At 44.4% G+C, this 19,289-nt stretch overlaps 1 protein-coding gene across 2 annotated transcripts in view; it reads right to left on the reverse strand.

Annotated features, from left to right (window-relative positions):
• Nucleotides 1–261: 261 nt before the first annotated feature.
• ADK (adenosine kinase) overlaps nucleotides 262–19,289 on the reverse strand; it is a 402,848-nt gene continuing 383,820 nt past the window's right edge. For both annotated transcript variants that reach the window (XM_049789187.1, XM_049789188.1), the window contains exon 11: nucleotides 262–538. In XM_049789187.1, coding sequence (XP_049645144.1) covers nucleotides 414–538 — 125 coding nt within the window. In that variant the 3' untranslated portion in view covers nucleotides 262–413. The remainder of the gene's footprint in view (nucleotides 539–19,289) is intronic.

Genomic DNA, 19,289 nt, shown 5'->3' on the forward strand with positions numbered 1-19,289 from the left:
AAAGCTAGAGTTTCATGTGTTAGGAGTAATTCCTTAAAAAAAGAAAAGCTACCTTATTAAATGGCATCTGCATTCAAAGCAGAAATGTAAAAAATGATTAGTCTGCTAGGTATACCATATCTTGTCGAAGCAATTGAAAAATGAAATAAAAAAATCTCAAAGGAAAGGCTCTAGATTTCTGGCATTCAAGCAGCGCGATCAAACTTTAAAAATGAGCATCATTTTTAGGGGTCAGGTAATCTGGGGAGTTCAAGATTCTACTGCGCATTGCTGTATGTACCGCCTAAATTCAGGACAGACATTATCAGGAGACAAATGATCGACAATTCTCTTCTGGGTTTTATAGTAGAGTTGTGGAGACGCCATCAGGGCTGTGTCCATGTGTCCTCTTCGTTTGGTTGCCTGCTGGCCTGTCAGTGGAAGTCCGGCTTCTCAGGAAAAGTGCAGCCAGTTCTCTTAATGATCACACTTGCAGCATAGTGACCGGCGCGGATGCACTCAGTCAGGGGTTTGTCAGATACCAGTTGGGACAGGAAACCTGGCAAAGACAAAAGGAAAGACTGAGCATCATGATGCCAGCTTTTAGAAATGTCCATGGACAAAGCTCAGGGCTTAAACAAACACTGTTTCTCCTAATCTAAAAGTGTCTATTGGTGCTATGGATGGAACCTCAAACCTCACACACATAAGACAGGAAGGTCCACCACTGAGCCACATGAAGAGCCATGATCATGGCAAGTTGGTCTTTCCATGACTGGGCTCTGGTTCTGCAAGGAGAAGGCTGTGAGTATTCTGACAGGCCTTACTTTGCAATATTTGAGCTGCAGCCCTGCATGGTCCCATTCCCCACCCAACCCCACCCCACGAGAGAGTGCTCCTGAGCACTACCAGGTCTGGCCAGGATACAAAAGCAAAGCAAACAAAAATTTAGACCCAGTAATATCACAAGGGATAATTATAGCTGAGAAATTATGAAGGATTCCCTTTCTTCATTCTTCTGGATTTCTTCTATATTATTATTTCTGATATATCTGTCTGGGGATCAAATTCTGTCATTTGGAAGTTTCTCTAAGTGAGAGTGTAGACTTAAAAAGTTATGAAGAGGGGCCGGTGAGGTGGCGCTAGAGGTAAGGTGTCTGCCTTGCAAGCACTAGCCAAGGACGGACCGTGGTTCGATCCCCCGGTGTCCCATATGGCCCCCCCAAGCCAGGGGCAATTTCTGAGCGCTTAGCCAGGAGTAACCCCTGAGCATCAAACGGGTGTGACCCAAAAAAAACAAAAAAAAAAAAGAAAAAGAAAGTTATGAAGAACCTAATACTTCCCTTTCACTTAACAGACTCACTGTCAAATGATTTCTCTAGTGGGTAAAGCTTTGTAATATAACGAATATAAATTAGAAAACAATGTCCAGGACTTCTGCTTCTAAATGAGATGAAATGAAAGCAACCACCTTTTACCCTTTTTCAAGAAACCACTAAAGACAAAATATATGAAACAAAATACAGCAGCTATGAAAGATCAATGAAAAGAAGTTAAACAATTAGGTAAACCATAAAATTGGTCAAGCTGTTGCCTAGAGTTAATAGGACACACACATACAGGAATGGCCTAGGGAAAACCCATTGATCTCAATGAGGCAGAAGATGAAACTGGGGACCCCTGAAGGACAAAATTAATTACTTGGGTAGACTGGTCAAAAAAATCAAAGAGAAGAGGTAAATTCCAATTGTTGGAATGAAGAAGGTAATCACAGAGCACCTACACGGACACTAAAAGGAGAGTAAGGTTAGAGGGACTTTTCAAAAGAGACTTGACTAATTTGATGAACTGGACAAATTCCTAGACAGACACAGGATATCAAAGTTTAGTTCTTAGAAACAGATAACTCAAATAGCCATGAAATATGTTGATTTTTTTCATTAAAGTTTCCTGTAAAGAAAATGATGGTATCAATGATTAATTTTTTTTTTTGAGTCACACCCCACAGCGCTCAGGGATTACTCCTGGCTCTAAGCTCAGAAATCGCTCAGGGAACCATATGCGATGCCGGAATTCAAACCATCGACCTTCTGCATGCAAGGCAAACACCCTTCCTCCATGCTACCTCTCGGACCCCATCAATGATTAATTCTGTCAAACGTCAAAGGAAAAACGTTAATTTTAAAAACATTAATCTTTTTTGTTTTGTTTTTTTTGTTTTTTGTTTTTTGGGTCACACCTGGCAGCACTCAGGGGCTACTCCTGGCTCTATGCTCAGAAATCGCCCCTGGCAGGCACAGAGGTCCATATGGGATGCCGGGATTCGAACCACTGTCCTTCTGCATGGAGGCTTTACCTCCATGCTATCTCTCCGGCCCTAAAAAACATTAATCTTTTTTTTTTTTTTTGAAAAACATTAATCTTAAACTCTACAAACACTTCAAGATTCTAAAAAGGTAATACCCCCCAACTCATTCTTTTTTCCTTTTTCTTTGCTGTGTGTCTGTTTTTTAGGCTATACCCGATGTGCTTCTGGCTCTGCACTCAGGGATTAGTCCCAGAGGAGTCCTTTGAGGTGCTGGATGAACCCAGATGGGCCTCAATGCAAGATTCCTAAGCAATACAATCACTCAGTTCCCTAAGATATGTTTATTTTTTTTAACATAATTTTTATTTTGATCATAGTGGCTTACATATTGTTGACAATAATATTTTAGGTACATATTTACATAAAATCAGGGGGGATTCCCATCACCGGTTTGTCTTCCCTACTCCTCCTTTTTTGTCCTACCTTCCATATCCTCTTCCCTCACCCCCAGTGCTACTAGAATATGTGGTCCCCTCTGTACCTATCCTATTACTTCGTAGTCTTACACCTGTTTGGTCCTGATGCCTCCTTTATTTCCCCCTCTAATTGGGGGGGATATGTTTATTTTTTTTATCAGATGGTCTTAGGATAGTTGAATGCTTTATGTGGACAAAATAAACAACAGAGATAAACATTTCAACTCTTCCCTTAAATTATTTGCAAAATTGGGGGCTGGAGAGATAGCGCAGTGGTAGGGCATTTGCTTTGTATGTGGCCAACCCCGAAGGGACCTGATTTGATTCCTGGCATGTCATATGGTCCCCCAGCCTGCCAGAGGCAGCTTCTGAGTATAGAGTCTTGAGTGACTCCTGAGTGCCACTGGGTGTGAGCCAAAAATCAACAATAAAGTAAAAAAAAAAAATTATTTGCGGGGCCAGCGAGGTGGCGCTAGTGGTAAGGTGTCTGCTTTGCAAGCCCTAGCCAAGGAAGGACCACGGTTCGATCCCCCGGCGTCCCAGATGGTCCCCCCAAGCCAGGGACAATTTCTGAGCGATTATCCAGGAGTAACCCCCGAGCATCAAACGGGTGTGGCCCGAAAAACCAAAAAAAAATTATTTGCAAAATTTAATTTGAAATGGATCACTGGCCTAATATCAGTGCTAAATTATAAAACTCTGACAAGAGAAGCCCTTAGTGATTTTTGAATTTACTAAAGCTACCTAAAGAATCAAAAAAGTACAAACTTCCATGAAAGAAAAAGCAAGGTGAACACGAACAAATTAAATACCTCAATGATAAGAACCAACCCAATAAAAATGAGTAAAAATTGGGCTGGAGAGATAACATAGCGATAGGGCGTTTGCCTTGCGAGCGGCTGACCCAGGACCAACAGTGGTTCAAATCCCGGCATCCCATATGATCCCCTGCACTTGTCAGGAGCGATTTCTGAGCAGATAGCCAGGAGTAACCCATGAGCATTGCCAGGTATGGCCCAAAACAAACAAACAAAAGAGTAAAAGTGACTAATAAAAATATTTTTAGCCGGGCCCGGAGAGATAGCACAGCAGCGTTTGCCTGGCAAGCAGCCGATCCAGGACCAAAGGTGGTTGGTTCTAATCCCGGTGTCCCATATGGTCCCCCGTGCCTGCCAGGAGCTATTTCTGAGCAGAGAGCCAGGAGTAACCCCTGAGCACCGCCAGGTGTGGCCCAAAAACCAAAAAAAAAATTTTTTTTAGCCATGGGCCGGAGCGGTGGCACAACAGTAGGGTGTTGCACACGGTTTATCTAGGACAAACTGTGGTTTGAACCCCTGGTATCCCTTATGGTTTCCCAAGCCAGGAACAATTTCTGAGCGCAGAGCCAGGAGTAACCCCTGAGCGTCACCGTGTGTGGCCCCCCAAAAATATATTTTTAGCCAAGATTGGGTTAAAGTGATAGCACAGATGCAAAGCAGCTAACCAGGGTTCAATCCCTGGTATCCCATGTGGTCCTGCCAGCCAGAAGTGATTCCTGAATGCAGAACCAGGATTAATCTCTGAGCACTCACAGGTATGGTCCAGAAACAAAACAACAAAATATTTTTGCAAAGAAGCACATGCCGGGGCCGGAGAGATAGCATGGAGGTAAGGCATTTGGCTCTGCATGCAGAAGGACGGTGGTTCAAATCCTGGCATCCCATATGGTCCCCCAAGCCTGCCAAGAGTGATTTCTGAGTATAGAGCCAGGAGTAACCCCTGAGTGTAGCTGGGTGTGACCCCCCTAAAAAAACAAAACAAACAAAAAAAGAAGCACATGCCATAAAAGCAAAAAGAAAGTGCAACACTTAGCATCTATTATAGAAATAAAAACTATAATACCACCACCATTCAATAAACTGAATAAAATGAGAAGACTGATAAGGGGCTGGAGCAACAGCACAGCAGGCGGGGTATTTGCCTTGCATGTAGCCGGCCCAGATTTGACCCCTGGCATCCTATTGTCTGTGATTTCTTACCACAGAGCCAGAAGTAACCCGAGTGCTGCTGGGTGTGGTCCCAAAGCCAAAAGCCAATCCCCCCACAAGTGTAGACTAATCAGAACCCACATAAAGGGATAACTGGAATATTAAAAGACAAAACCAGTTTGAAAAACATTTCACAATGTCTATTTTTTGGGGGAGGGAGGTGCCATACCTGGCAGTGCTCAGGGATTACTCTTAGCTCTGTGCTCAGAAATTGCTCCTGGCAGGCTCGGGGGACCATATGTGATGCTGAGAATCAAACCTAGGTCTGTCCTGGGTTGGTCACATGCAAGGCAATTAATTGCCCTACTGCTGTGCTATCTCTCTGGCCCCTGTCAGTGTCTGTCTTTTTTTTTTTTTCCTGTCAGTGTCTTTCATTTTTTTTTTTTTTGGTTTTCGGTTACACCCGGCAGTGCTCAGGCATTATTCCTGGCTCTATGCTCAAAAATCGCCCCTGGCAGGCAGTGGGGACCATATGGGATGCTGGGATTCGAACCACTGTCCTCCTGCATGAAAGGCAAACGCCTTACCTCCATGCTATCTCTCCGGCCCCTCTTTTTTTTTTTTTTTTTGGTTTTTAGGTCACACCCGGCAGCACTCAGGGGTTACTCTTGGCTCTATGCTCAGAAATCGCTCCTGGCAGGCTCGGGGGACCATATGGGATGCTGAGATTGGAACCACCGTCCTTGAGCATGCAAGGCAAATGCCCTACCTCTATGCTATCTCTCTGGCCTCATATTTTAAATTAATAATCAGGGCTGGAGAGAGTTTGGGGTTGAGGTACATGCCTTGATTGCTTCTCAACTGACCTGTTCAATTCTGGCACCATGTATCTTTGTATGGAAACATTCACATAAAGTTTATATGATATGTATTTTAAAAATGTATTGAATCATAATGGGCTACCTAGTTATTCCTGATTGAATTTCAGGCATACAATGTTCCAGCACCAATCCCTTCACCACTGTCCACTTCCCTCCACCAACATTCCAGTTTAACTCCCAACCCCTGCCACCCAGTGGTCACTCTGGAGCACACAGCCAGGAACAACTGCAGAGTGTAACTTTGGAAACACCAAACTTTGGTCTGGAGAGATAGTACAGTGGGTAGGGAGCTTGCATGTGACTGATCTGCATTTGATTCTTAGCATCACACAAATGGTTCCCTAGGCCCTACCAGGAGGAATGCCTGAGTGCAGAGCCAAGAGTAAGTCCTGAGCATCACCGGATATGACCCCCTAATAAACCTATACCTTATATGACTCAGTCATTCCATCAACAGCTGCTGTACTCCAGGTGAATAAAGGTACAGATCTACCACAATAGCATAAGCAGCAGCTCCTGACAGCTTGGTTTGCAAGAGCCTCAGTGAGCAAATATGAAATGAGGGAAGATGAACAGCAAATATGACCCGAGCCAAATAGCTGTATGGGTGCACATACAAGTCTGTATTGCTAAAAGCTACACTTTCAGCACATGGCTCATTGTGTGTCAGAGACATGCCACAAAGGTGTACAGGTAGGCACTGTAGTTACGAATAAGTTAGGTCAATAACAGGAGAACACAGAGCTCCACCCTCGTGGGGGATTACTCACACCCTCAGAGCAGAGGAATAGGAGAAAAGGGTTCTTTCTAGACCTTTCCCAGGGTCCCAGCAGCCTTGCTGGGGCACAAGGAGGGAAGGGGGGTGCACAGGTTAACTGAGACACACTAAGAGGAGTTGATGTCCTTCTTCTCATCAAATAAATAAGGAAACTGGTTAATAGAGTGAGTCTTCAGAAGATGCTTGCTTAGAATGTGGACTCTTTCTCTCTTTCTGTCTCTGTACTTCAGCACTGACTTTTCAGGTAACAGTCAAAGGTCAATATTAACTTTCAGACCAGCTAATGAGATGAAGATGCTCAGCCTGCAGTGGTGGGAGTAGGTGCCAAATCTGGAGTCAGATTGGCTTGCAGTGGAGACATGGCCACTAGAAGCTAGAGAAGCAACATCTGTTTTCCTCATATCCCTTGGTGTGGTCGCTGTGAGGAAAGAGAAGAACTTGTGTTTATGGAATATTGTGAAAGCCTTAGTACCAGCATCTCCCATTCTGAGAGGAGAAACATGGCTGTGGGCTATGCTGGGTGAAGCTTTTGGAAGAGAGAACTTCAGCTCTTGGAAAACACACACACACACACACACACACACACACACACACACACACACACTCCCCTTCCCCCTCACACACATACACACACGTTGTATAATTCTTTTTTCAAAAATAATTCTTTTTTGGTCACACCCGGCTGCGCTCAGGGGTTCCTCCTGGCTCTACGCTCAGAAATCTCTCCTGGCAGGCTCGGGGGACCATATGGGATGCCGGGATTCGAACCGTCCTTCTTCATGCAAGGCAAACACCCTACCTCCATGTTATCTCTCCGGCCCATGTTGCTGTAATTCTCCCCCTTCCCCAATGTCCTTTGTTCTGGACATCTCACACTTGGTGGTAGTGCTGGGACTGCACAGGCCACACGGGGACAGAGCCCAATACGGGGTGGGGAGGCATGGAGTGAACCTGTGGTCTCCTGTGTCTTCATGTAATGGTTTGTTTATCGTGTCTAGAGTGTCTCTAGGAGAACATCTTTTTTTCCCCACAGCTGGTGATGCTCAGGGCTCAGGGGACCATATGAGATGCAGGAGACTGAACTCGGGTCAGCCATGTACAAGGCCGGTGCCCTTCTTGCAGTACAATTTCTCTGGCCCTTTAATTATAAAGTCTTTATCCTCCAACTTAGTAGGCATATATCACCATAGATACATGAAAAACTCAAGTTTTTTACTCCCAGTCTCTAAAAAAGTTCCTTTCACTCTGGATGGACTTTTGTTTTCTGACCTTCACTGACCAAAGTTTAGAAGAGCAACAAGCATGCAGGATATTTTTATTTGGGGGTGGGGGAGGTCACACCTGATAATGCTCAGGTGTTATTCCTGGCTTTGCACACAGATATCACTCCTGGCAGGCTTGGCCATGTGCAAAGCCCTCCCCACACTGTTTTTGTTCTGGTCATGCCTTTTGGAATTTTAATAAAACACGGTAATTTTAATAAGACATGGTCACAAAGACAGGGCTGTGTGACCTGTGAGGGCCTCCCAAGGGACACTTTACATAAAACTGAGACTCGTGAGAGCAACGTGAGGAAGAAGCCAGCCCACAGAGCAATTTCTTATCAAGCAAGGACATGCTCTGTGTATGTGATGAAAACAACAATAAAAGATGCTTGTGCCAGGGGCCGGAGAGATAGCATAGAGGTAATGCATTTACCTTGCATGGAAAAGGTCGGTGGTTCAAATCCCAGCATCCCATATGGTCCCCCAAGCCTGCCAGGACCGATTTCTGAGCATAGAGAGTAACCCCTGAGCACTGCCAGTGTGACCCAAAAAACAAAAACAAAACAAAATAAAAAGATGCTTGTGCCAGCCACACAGAGCAAGATGCCAAAATGAAACAAGCTATGTGACCCTTGGAACAGGTCTAAAAGATGAGACCAAGGACAGGCATTGCAGTTGGCCCGAAGTGGGAATGAGATTCAGAAGGGAAGACATAAACCTGAGACAGTGCAGGCTAAGATACTTTTCTTGCTCCCGGCTGACCTTGGCTCAATGCCCTGGCACGGTGGATCATTTCCTGAGCACTACCAGGGGTCATTTCTGAGCATAAAGCCTCCTCCTGGTACTACTGGGTGTGGCCCCACTACACCCCAAATAAATATGATCAAAGTCGGCCGGCCACTGCTGAGCTCAGCAGGAAGCCATATCCAAGCCCCTTAGTAGTCCCCAGACTCGCTGACTCTTGAGCAGTAACACATGCAGACTTGTGGGGCTGAGTGGATGGAAGGAGGAAAGGAATAGGATAAGAAATGTAACTGCAAGGATCAATGTGAAGCATGTATGGAGGGCCAGCCAGAGAATTTCTGAAGGAGGAGGCAGGAAAGCCCAGTGAGCAATTCGAGGGAGCAGCTATTCCATGAAACGAAAGATCACAAGATCTTGGAGATCAGAGATTACAAGACACAGGAAAAACTGAGTCTGTACTCCTACACGCTCAGAATGCTGGAAGACCCAGAATGTGTGGTGGGAGAGAATATTTCACTTAAAAAAATTAGGTGGGGGGGGGCAGAAAGATAGCATGAAGGTAGGGGAGTTTGCCTTGCATTCAGAAGGACGGTGGTTCAAATCGCGGCATCCCATGTGGTCCCCCGAGCCTGCCAGGAGCAATTTCTGAGCATAGAACCAAGAGTAATCCCTGAGTGCAGCCGCATATGACACAAACAAAAAATTAGGGGTCAGAACAATAGCACAGTGGGTAGTCATTTGCCTTGCTGAACCAGGTTTGATCCTCAGAGGGGCCCCGTGAGCTTACCTAGAGTAATTTCTTTTTGTTGTTTTTGCTTTTTGGGCCACACCTGGTGACGCTCAGGGGTTACTCCTGGCTATGTGCTCTGAAATCATTCCTGGTTTGGGAACCATATGGGGTGCCGGGGGATCGAACCATAGTCCATCCTAGGTTAACGTGTGCAAACTCCCTACTGCTTGTGCCAACCACTCGGGTCCCTCTTTTTTTTGTTTTGTTTTGTTTTGTTTTTGGGTTACACCCAACAGTGCTCAGGTGTTACTCCTGACTCTATACTCAGAAATTGCTCCTGGCAATTTCCTGGGAACCATATGAGATGCTGGGATTCGAACCACTGTCCTTCTCATGCAAGGCAAATGCCTTACCTCCATGCTATCTCTTTGGCCCCCTTCCTTTCTTTTTTCAATTTTTGGGTCATACCCTTCACTATTCAGGGGACCATATGAGATGCCAGGGATTGAACCCAGGTCAGCTGTGTGCAAGGCAAATGCCCAACCTGCTGTGCTATTGCTCCAGCCTAAGGGATAATTTCTGAGCACAGAGCCAGGAATAAACCCTGAGTGCTACTGGATGTGGCCAATTTTTTTTTACCAAAATGAAAAATTAAGGTTCTACTTTGTGGGAAGTTGGGCTTATAGGAAAACTAAATACAAGATGCATAGTTCCTATATTCCCACTCTGCATCCCTTCTCTCAGTTTCCTCTACCTCAAATCAAGGTGGGATCACTGGTAAACCATAACTGGCTCATTTCTATATGCCCTGGTTTGTAACAGGGCTCACTCATTGTTTGATATATTTGAGGGGTTTACAAAAAAGCACAGTGCTCTGCATATACCATTATCAACCCATACAAAGGGAATTTATTATCCTAAATAATCACCTTTGCCCCCATATTTCTCCCCTCTACCCTCAGCACCTCCTGCCCCTGGATTCAGCGTGCCCCTCTTTCAGTACTGCACAGGTAGTGTCGCTTTCCCAGCCTTCTTGGGGGTACCTTTTATGTCATCCTCCACATTTCTAAGCTTTCCACAGAAGGCATGTAGCTCATTTTCTCATTTCACTTTGATCCTGAGTATTCCATCTTCTGCTGTTTACCACTGCACACACTGAAGGCAATATTCCTGGCTCCCAGGTTTTACGAACTATGAACAAAACTACTTATACAAATTTCTTTTTCTTGTTTTTTAGGTTTTGGGCCACCAAAACTCAGGTTACTCCTGGCTCTGTGCTCAGAAATCAGTCCTGGCAGGCTCAATGGACCATAAGAGATGGCAGGGATTAAACCTGGGTCTGTCCTTGTGTTACCCTCCCCAAGGCCAAATGCTAAACTCACCTGGATGGTGAGACCCTCCAACAGCTGGGAGGGGTCTGTGGTTGGTAATTAAAGTTGTCTGGGAGGAGGGAAAAGAGGCAGATGCAGCAAGGAGAGATTAGAGACAGGATGGATGCAGGAGCAGGAAAGAGGCTGTTTAGCTTAGAGGTCATGTGAGAAATACGCACTTGGCGGTTAGGGCCTTCTTATAAAGCTGGATGCCTCCTGAAACTTCAACTGACTGTCTGTGGATCATTTCTTTGCCTTTACCCTGATACCTACAGATCTGCAGGCACTGGGCTGGGCCGAGAAAGGCCTCACCATCCATCCATCCATCCATCCATCCATCCATCCATCCATCCATCCGAGAAAGGCCTCACCATCCATCCATCCATCCATCCATCCATCCATCCATCCATCCATCCATCCATCCATCCATACATCCATCCATCCATCCATCCGAGAAAGGCCTCACCATCCATCCATCCATCCATCCATCCATCCATCCATCCATCCATCCATCCGAGAAAGGCCTCACCATCCATCCATCCATCCATCCATCCATCCATCCATCCATCCATCCATCCATCCAACAACCCTAGGACTATATTATTAATAATTAATACAACATAGAGGGTCAGCAGTGTGCAAGGCAGATGCCCTACCGCTATGCTATCACTCCGGTTCACTTATACAAATTTCTATGCAGTTTCAGTGGCTATCACAACGTTGGGGTCACACCCACTGGTGCTCAGGTCTTTCTCCTGGCACTGCACTTGGGACTTACTCCTGGCGGGACTCATAGGATCATATTAGATGCTGAAGATTGAACCCAGGTCAGCTGCATGCAAGGCAAACTCCTTACTTGCTATACTATTACTCTTGCTCCTGGACATATCAACTTACCGTATTTTTTTTTTTTTTTTTTTTTTTGGTTTTTGGGCCACACCCGGCAGTGCTCAGGGGTTACTCCTGGCTGTCTGCTCAGAAATAGCTCCTGGCAGGCACGGGGGACCATATGGGTCACCGGGATTCGAACCAACCACCTTTGGTCCTGGATCGGCTGCTTGCAAGGCAAACACCGCTGTGCTATCTCTCCGGGGCCCCTTACCGTATTTTTTGAAACAAAAAAAGTCAACTGAAAATCGGGGGTCGTCTTATACGCCAAGTATATCCCAAAAAATGTTTCAATATGCAGCTAAACAAAAATTGTCTAAATATTGCCACAAAATGAATTTTCCAACTCGATCCTGCACCAATCACTGCAAGGCTGCTCGGACCGCCTCTCTAACTCAGCCAATCCAAGCAGGCTTTTCATGCATGCAAATGAGACAATGTTCTGTACCGAATCTACACTGTCAAAAGCCTGCTCAGATTGGCCAGAGTCAGAGAGGAAGTCTATGACAGTATAACCTCTGAACCTTTGCTTCTTGTGATTGGCTCACTGTGGTACATACAGTTGCAGCACAGGAACGTTCTGTCTGATACAGCGAATATAAGCCTAAACCTATGTTTTAACTGCAAAATTAGAAGATCATCTTATATGCCCAGTTGTCTTATACGCTGGAAAATACGGTAATTCTTTGGCCAAGCAAGGGCAAGCCAGCTCATTTTTTTTTTTTAAACATTTGGGCCATAAAGTGATACTTGGGGATTTGCTTCCAGCAATGCTTGGGGGGAACTGAATAGTGCTAGGGTCAAAACCAGGATTTCCACATACAAAACATGTGCTCCCATCTCTGAGACATCTCCCTGAACCACTTAGAATTATCCTTAGGTTTTTTCTGGCATCAAAGTCTTTCTGGCAGTGCTTGGGGGAATGCAGCAGCACTGGAGAGCAAACCTCTTGCATGCAAAGATGTTCTGGTCCCAACTCGAAGACTCTGAGGTAGCTAACAGCACACTGGCCCAGGGACAATGACCAGCAGAGGTGAATGGAACCTACCATTTCAAGGCTGGTAAAATAGGAAATAACATTTCATTAGATTTGGTTAAGCATATTTTTTTTTTGCAGTGCTCAGGGGTTACTCCTGGCTCCATGCTCCTGGCAGGCACAGGGGACCATATGATATGGGACGCTGGGATTCGAACCGATGACCTTCTGCATGAAAGGCAAATGCCTTACCTCCATGCTATCTCTCTGGCCCCAGTTAAGCATTTTTGATATTTACTTAAAGAGAAAAATTGTGCGGGACCAGAGTGATAGCACAGCTGGGAGGGCTTTTGCCTTGCATGCGGCCGACCCGGGTTCAATCCCCAGCATCCCATAGGGTGCCCGAAGCTTGCCAGAAGCAATTTTGGAATGCAAAGCTAGGAGTAACCCCTCAACACTGCTGGGTATGTTCCTAAAACAAACAAATAAACAAGCAAAAAGAAGAATCTTGGGCTTCAGGGCTTCCTGAGCTGGCCAGGTTGTTGTCTGAATATCACCCAAAAGCAACCCCTGAACACCACTGGGGGCTGGTCCCCTAAAATCCAAAATGAGTACAGTAACAAACAAAAAGTAAGAAAAAAATTTCCCCCAACAAAACCAAGTGTTTACAACTATGCAAAGAAGTGATCTTTGGTAAATAAGTGTACCTGCTCCAGTGATTGGCAAGCTTTTTTCCTTTATTGTGGGTTGTTGCCTTCCAAAGTGAGAAGACTACTCTCTGACTCTGCTGTGGCTCTCTGGAACTTGGCTCACATCCCTGACTGCTGGACCAAAGGGTGACTGACCTCCCGGTGCTCCTGACTATTAGAATCCCAGCTGCCTCCGTTCCTGTGCTATCCCAGTGCACTCACTGCTGTTATCAATGCTCCATACAGAGAATCGTATCAAACAATATATTGGATAGTAGTGACAAGTTAATTACTTGGTTATTAAGAGATAATGTGGAAGTGGTAACAGAAGTTATCGTGTAATTACCTTTGTTCTTCAAGGCTTTACCATGTAATTAAAGCAACACTGATATAATATTTTATAGACACTGACAGGGCTAAATCCTGTATTTCCCCATGTCCCATTTCCCTGGAAGAAACTTCAATTTTTTTGGCTTTAAATCTCAGTTAACTTGATTTTCCACTAATTTGATTATGTTGAATTTATTTCTTAGGGAGCTATGATTTCATAATGGTTGATATATTCTCTCTCTCTCACTCTCTCTATTTTTGGGCCATACCCAGCAGTACACAGGGATTACTTCTGGCTCTGCTCTCAGGAATCACTCCTGGTGCTCTGATACTTCAATTATGTATATAATAACTTGTACTCATCAAAATCAACAATTTATTAGATTCAGGCCACTATTACATCTTCACTCAATTTTATTCTAAGAAATGAGTGAAAAGAAAGAGCCCAGATGTTATAAAAATGACTTTAGCTGGGGCTGGAATGATAGTACAGTGGGGATGGCACTTTTCTTGCACATGGGCTACCAGCGTATGATCCCTGGCTTCCTATAGGGTCCCCTAAGCACTCTAGGAGTGATTCCCTGAGTACAGAGCCAGGAATAATCCCTGAGCACAGCCTGGTTTGGTTCAAAAGCAAAACCAGAAAATTTCCTTTGACTTAATCAGTCAACCGACAATTATTATTATTTGTGCAGGGAGTTTGGGCCACAACCAGCAGTGCTCAGAGCTTACTCTTGGCTCTTCACTCAGGGATCACTCTTGGTGGACTCAAGGGATCATATGCGGGTGCTGGGAAGAGAACCCAGATAGGCTGCGTTCAAGACAAATGCCCTCCCCACTGTACTATCTCATCAGCCTTAAATTTTTTTGGTTTTTCATTTCTAGTATCACTTCTCCTTCCCTCTATGGTCATTATGATAAAGATGTGTGATTGCACACACCAGCTGTGCTGCTCACCTGGCTGACGTGAAAGTTTTGTACTGAAGTTGTGCTCTTTCTTATCTGTGTTCATTATAGTTCATCCCCCAAGCTGAGCCACATAGTTATGGCTGTGGCATTTGCTATGACATTTGTTAATATATTATTTCTTGTATTTATTTGTTAATCTTTTATTTCTTCTCCAGCTGTATGTCCACTCCAGGATACAGAACAGTTGGACATTGCCTGTATGTATGTATGTGTGTGATCAGAGAGCAAAGGTATTCAGATGAACACGCTATCTCCCTTCGTCCTACACAAAAACATCCTAGAAAGAACTCTCTCATCTAAGAGAAAAAAAAAAAAGTGGAATTTCAGTAAAGAAAAAAAGTTTGCCTATTTTATTTAAAGCGACTTTTCTTCCAGTATCTACAGTTTTGTATTCACTGCTTAGCTAGCAGACTTCTCATGACTTCCTGCAGTGTCCAACGGACTCACAAGAATGACAGTACTTGGAGGTGAATTACTGGAAAAGCCTAGTTGTCAGACTCTACTGAAAAGGACAGAAAAGGATATTGCATGGGGCCAGAGCTATAGAACAGCGGTAGGGCATTTGTTTACCTTGCCCGAGGCTAAGCCCAGATGGACCCTGGTTTGATTCCTGGCATCTCATATGGTCTCCTGAGACTGCCAGGAGTGATTTCTGAGTGCAGAGCCAGGAGTAACCAGGTGTGACCCAAAAACAAACAAACAAAAATGAGGGGCTGGAGTGGTAGCGCAAGCGGTATGGCATTTGCCTTGCATGCACTGACCTAGAATGAATTGCAGTTCAATCCCCTGGCGTCCCATATGGTCCCCCAAACCAGGGGTGATTTCTTAGCACATAGCCTGGAGTAACCCCTGAGTGTCACCGGGTGTGGCCCCAAAACAAAACAAAAATATTACAGTCAAGTCTTTGCCTCTGAAATGCGATGTTGTGATTAAGTCACAATCTATCCTAAGGTCCACCTTTATGCCATGAAGTCATGGGATGTAAAATTGTGTAGCAAAAAAGAGGGCCAGAGACATAACACAGCTGTCGGACGTTTGCCTTGCAAGTGGCCAACCCAGGACCAATAGTGGTTTGAATCCCAGCATCCCATATGGTCCCGAGCCTGCTAGGGGTGATTTCTGAGTACAGAGCCAGTAGTAACCCCTGAGCGTTGCCAGGTGTGACACAAAAACAAAAACAAACAAAAAATTTTTGTAGCAAAAAAGAGAAAAAACACCAGCACAGCTTTTTAATTTTCAAAAGAGAAAATAAAAATCCTGGGGCCAGAGAGATAGCACAGCGGTAGGGCATTTGCCTCGCATGCAGAAGATCGGTGGTTTGAATCCCAGCATCCTGTATGGTCCCCCAAGCCTGCAAGGAGCAATTTCTGAGCTTAGAGTCAGGACTAGTCCCTGAGTGTCACAGGGTGTGTCCCAAAAACCAAAAACCAAAAAAAAAAAAAAAAAAAAAAAAAAAATTCTAATAAAAAAATTCACAGATGTATTTTTCTTTTGCATGAAGAAATGCTCAAAACATGAAAGGAGATCATTATGGCATGATATATTTATTTTATTTTATTTATTGGCTTTCTGGACACACCCAAGTGGTACTAATGGTTTACTCCTGGCAGGGCTCAGAGGGACCATTTGGGATGCCCAGGAATCAAAGCCAGATTCGTTTGGTGCAAGGCAAGCACCCTACCTAGGCCCTGGACTATTTCTCTAGACACCTCCCCCCGCAAACATTTAAGTATAACAAACGTGTCAGCCAGGTGGGTTTTTTTTTTTCCCTACAAAGAGATATTTTAAGTTGCTGAAATTTGCTTTACGACTTCCTAATAACTGATTTTTTAGAAAACTACCTCTGCTGGTGAGGACACATCCATTATACCGCAGTGTTGGCCTAATTACAACCCTGAGAAACCACCAGGCCTTCAGTTCCTGAGTTTATGGATTTACAACCTTGAGCTTTTGCTCCACCTGGTAGTGGTGTTAAAAGTGCTCAACTATCATTACTAAGAGGAAATTTTTAACACGAGCTAATTAAGTGGCCCAACTCCCCCATGAGCAAGTTAATGCAGGGCTACATTTGGGGGTATTTCTAATGACCCTTTGATGGCTTTACTTAGTGTTCCTGAGCAGGACAGACGAGAATGAGAAACTGCAGTGTGATGCAGCCGCCCTCTCCAAGCAAAATCAATACTTGGTTTGAGTAAACACAGTTTACAGCTTTATTAGGATGTCTGGCTTGTTCTGTAACAGCTACTTGAAGCTGTGGCAACAAATCGACTCAACTCAGTTAAACCTGGAGAGCCGGGTAAGAGGCACATTGATGAGGTTGTTATAGAAATAAACAGCGGGAGATCTGAACGCCCGAGCCTGGCGTCCGTAAGTGTCAATATTTTCCCTGGCTGGTAGGGACGGGAACCCAGAGCATGTGCTTGGCCTCTTTGTCTTCCTGTCCATTGAAAAAGGCCTCTCGTCTCAACAGGGTAACTAAAACCTTTTGTCATTTTTTTGGTGTTCGCTTCTAGGAAATCCGAATTTCTGCTTCGGATTCTCATGGGCAGATGCTGAGATCAAGCTCTAGTATTTCTTTTCCCTGCCATGAGAGAGTCTTTCTTACATTTTAGGATTTCTTTTGGACTTGCCCAATTTTAAAAACTGTTCCTTATTCAAGTCATATGGAATAACCGGTGGCTCTCCTTTTTATTTTATTTTATTTTTTGGTAATACCTGGCGATGCTCAAGACTTACATCTGACTCTGTACTCTGGAATCACTCCTGGTGGGATTTGGGGAACCATATGGGATGCTGGGGATCGAATACAGGTCGGATGCTTGTAAGGCAAATGCCCTCCCTGCTGAGCTATTTCTATGGACTCTGGCTCTTGGTTACTACAGAAAGGGAGTTCGTAAGTCTCACTGTGTACATCTGTAAGATGGAGCTTCCAAGTGACTAAGGGGTCTTGAACCCTAAATGGAATTTATCACTCAGGCAATTGCTTTATGAGTAACTAACTGAAATATAGCTAAGGCCAAACAGAAAATTTCTTTTTTTTTTTTTTTTGGGTTTTTGGGTCACACCCGACAGCACTCAAGGGTTACTCCTGGTTCCATGCTCAGAAATTGCTCCTGGCAGGCTTGGGGGACTATATGGGATGCCGGGATTCGAACCAATGATCTTTTGCATGCAAGGCAAATGCCTTACCTCCATGCTATCTTTCTGGCCCCCAAATGGAAAAATTTTAAATCCTCATTCTTATTCAGAAAAGATGCCACTTTGCTACTTATTTGAAGACATGAAAAGTAGAAAGTGTGATTTAAAAACTCAAATCCTGGGGCCAGAGAGATAGCACAGCAGTAGGGCGTTTGCCTTGCACACAGCCAATCCAGGACGGTGGTTCGAATCCCAGCATCCCATATGGTTCCCCATGCCTGCCAGGAGCGATTTCTGAGCAAGAGCCAGGAGTAATCCCTGAGTGTGTGACCACTCCCCAAAATAAATCCCTTAAATCTTTTCAGAACACATGTTTAGGTACGGTTAAAAAAAAACGAACAGGGGCTGGAGAGATAGCATGGAGGTAAGGCATTTGCCTTTCATGCAGAAGGTCATTGGTTCGAATCCTGGCGTCCCATATGCCCGCCCCCCCTGCCAGGAGCGATTTCTGAGCACTGCAGGGTGTGATCCAAAAAACAAACAAACAAACAAACAAAACTCACCAGGACATAGGGCTAGCAATGTCTAGTGGGGAGGGTGTTTGCCTTGTATGCTGCTGATCTTTGGCATTCCCTATGGTCCCCGAGCACTGCCAGGAGTATTCTCTGAGCTCAGAGCCAGGAGCAAACCCTGTGCACTGCTGGATGTGGCCCAATGTCCCCACCCCAACAAAACAAACAAAAAACTTATCAGAACATAATGTTTTATAGAATAGAGATCTAGGCTTTAGTCCTAATTCACAAGCAAAATTAACTAAGACTGATACAATTTAACTCAATTAAAAACTCTGTATTTAAAAACATTTGTTACCTTAAAAAAAAAAAAACAAAAAAACTCTGTATTTGAGAGGCAGGAGCTGTGATGCAGCAGCTGGGCATTTGACTTCCACGTGGCTAACCTAGGACAAATCTGGGTTCGATCCCCCGGTGTCCCATATAGTTCCCTGAGCCAGGAGCGATTTCTGAGCACAAAGCCAGGAGTAATTCCTGAGTGTCACTGGGTGTGGCCCAAAAACCAAACCAAAACAAAAAAAAAACCTTCTGTATTTGAGGGGCCAGAGCGATAGCATATCGGTAGGACATTTATTTGCCTTGTATGCAGCCAATCTGGGTTTGATTCCCAGCGTCCCATATGGTCCCCAAAGCCTGCCAAGAGCGATTTCTGAGTGCAGAATCAGGAGTAACCCCTGTGCTGCTGGGTGTGGCCCAACCCGCCCCTCACCCCCCAAAAGAAACCTCTGTATTTGATCAACTGACACAATTCTTCACTGTAGGATGGCCCTAAAGTTTTAAGAGCATCCAATGGCAGAAACTCATTTTTTATTTGCCATTTATTTGATGGGCTTGAACTAAAATATCCATTTCTTAACTCTATAAAATGCCAATGTTAACTGGATAGTAAAATGAAAAATGGATAATAAAATGAGACATAAATTAAGAGCCTGCATTGTGGATCCAGGGAATCATATTTCCAAAGTAAGAAGAGCTATTAATCCAGCAATTATGTCACTAATTTTTATTTGCTTTCGCTAGACCTCTAGTCGTATCAAGCATAACCTTAATGTTGTAAGGGTTTATTCAAGTCAGAGAACACCCAAGTTATAGTTCAAGCAGTTTAGAAAGCTGAGACCAATTGTATTTACTATGGCCAAGATCTGTACTAGCAGGCCTAGGTATGAGAGATTTTATTGATTTAGACGAGATCAATTAAAAGGCCAATAAAAGCATATGTAATGAATTAA

This window comes from Suncus etruscus, chromosome 15, assembly GCF_024139225.1.
Source record: "Suncus etruscus isolate mSunEtr1 chromosome 15, mSunEtr1.pri.cur, whole genome shotgun sequence".
Taxonomy (NCBI): Eukaryota; Metazoa; Chordata; class Mammalia; order Eulipotyphla; family Soricidae; genus Suncus; species Suncus etruscus.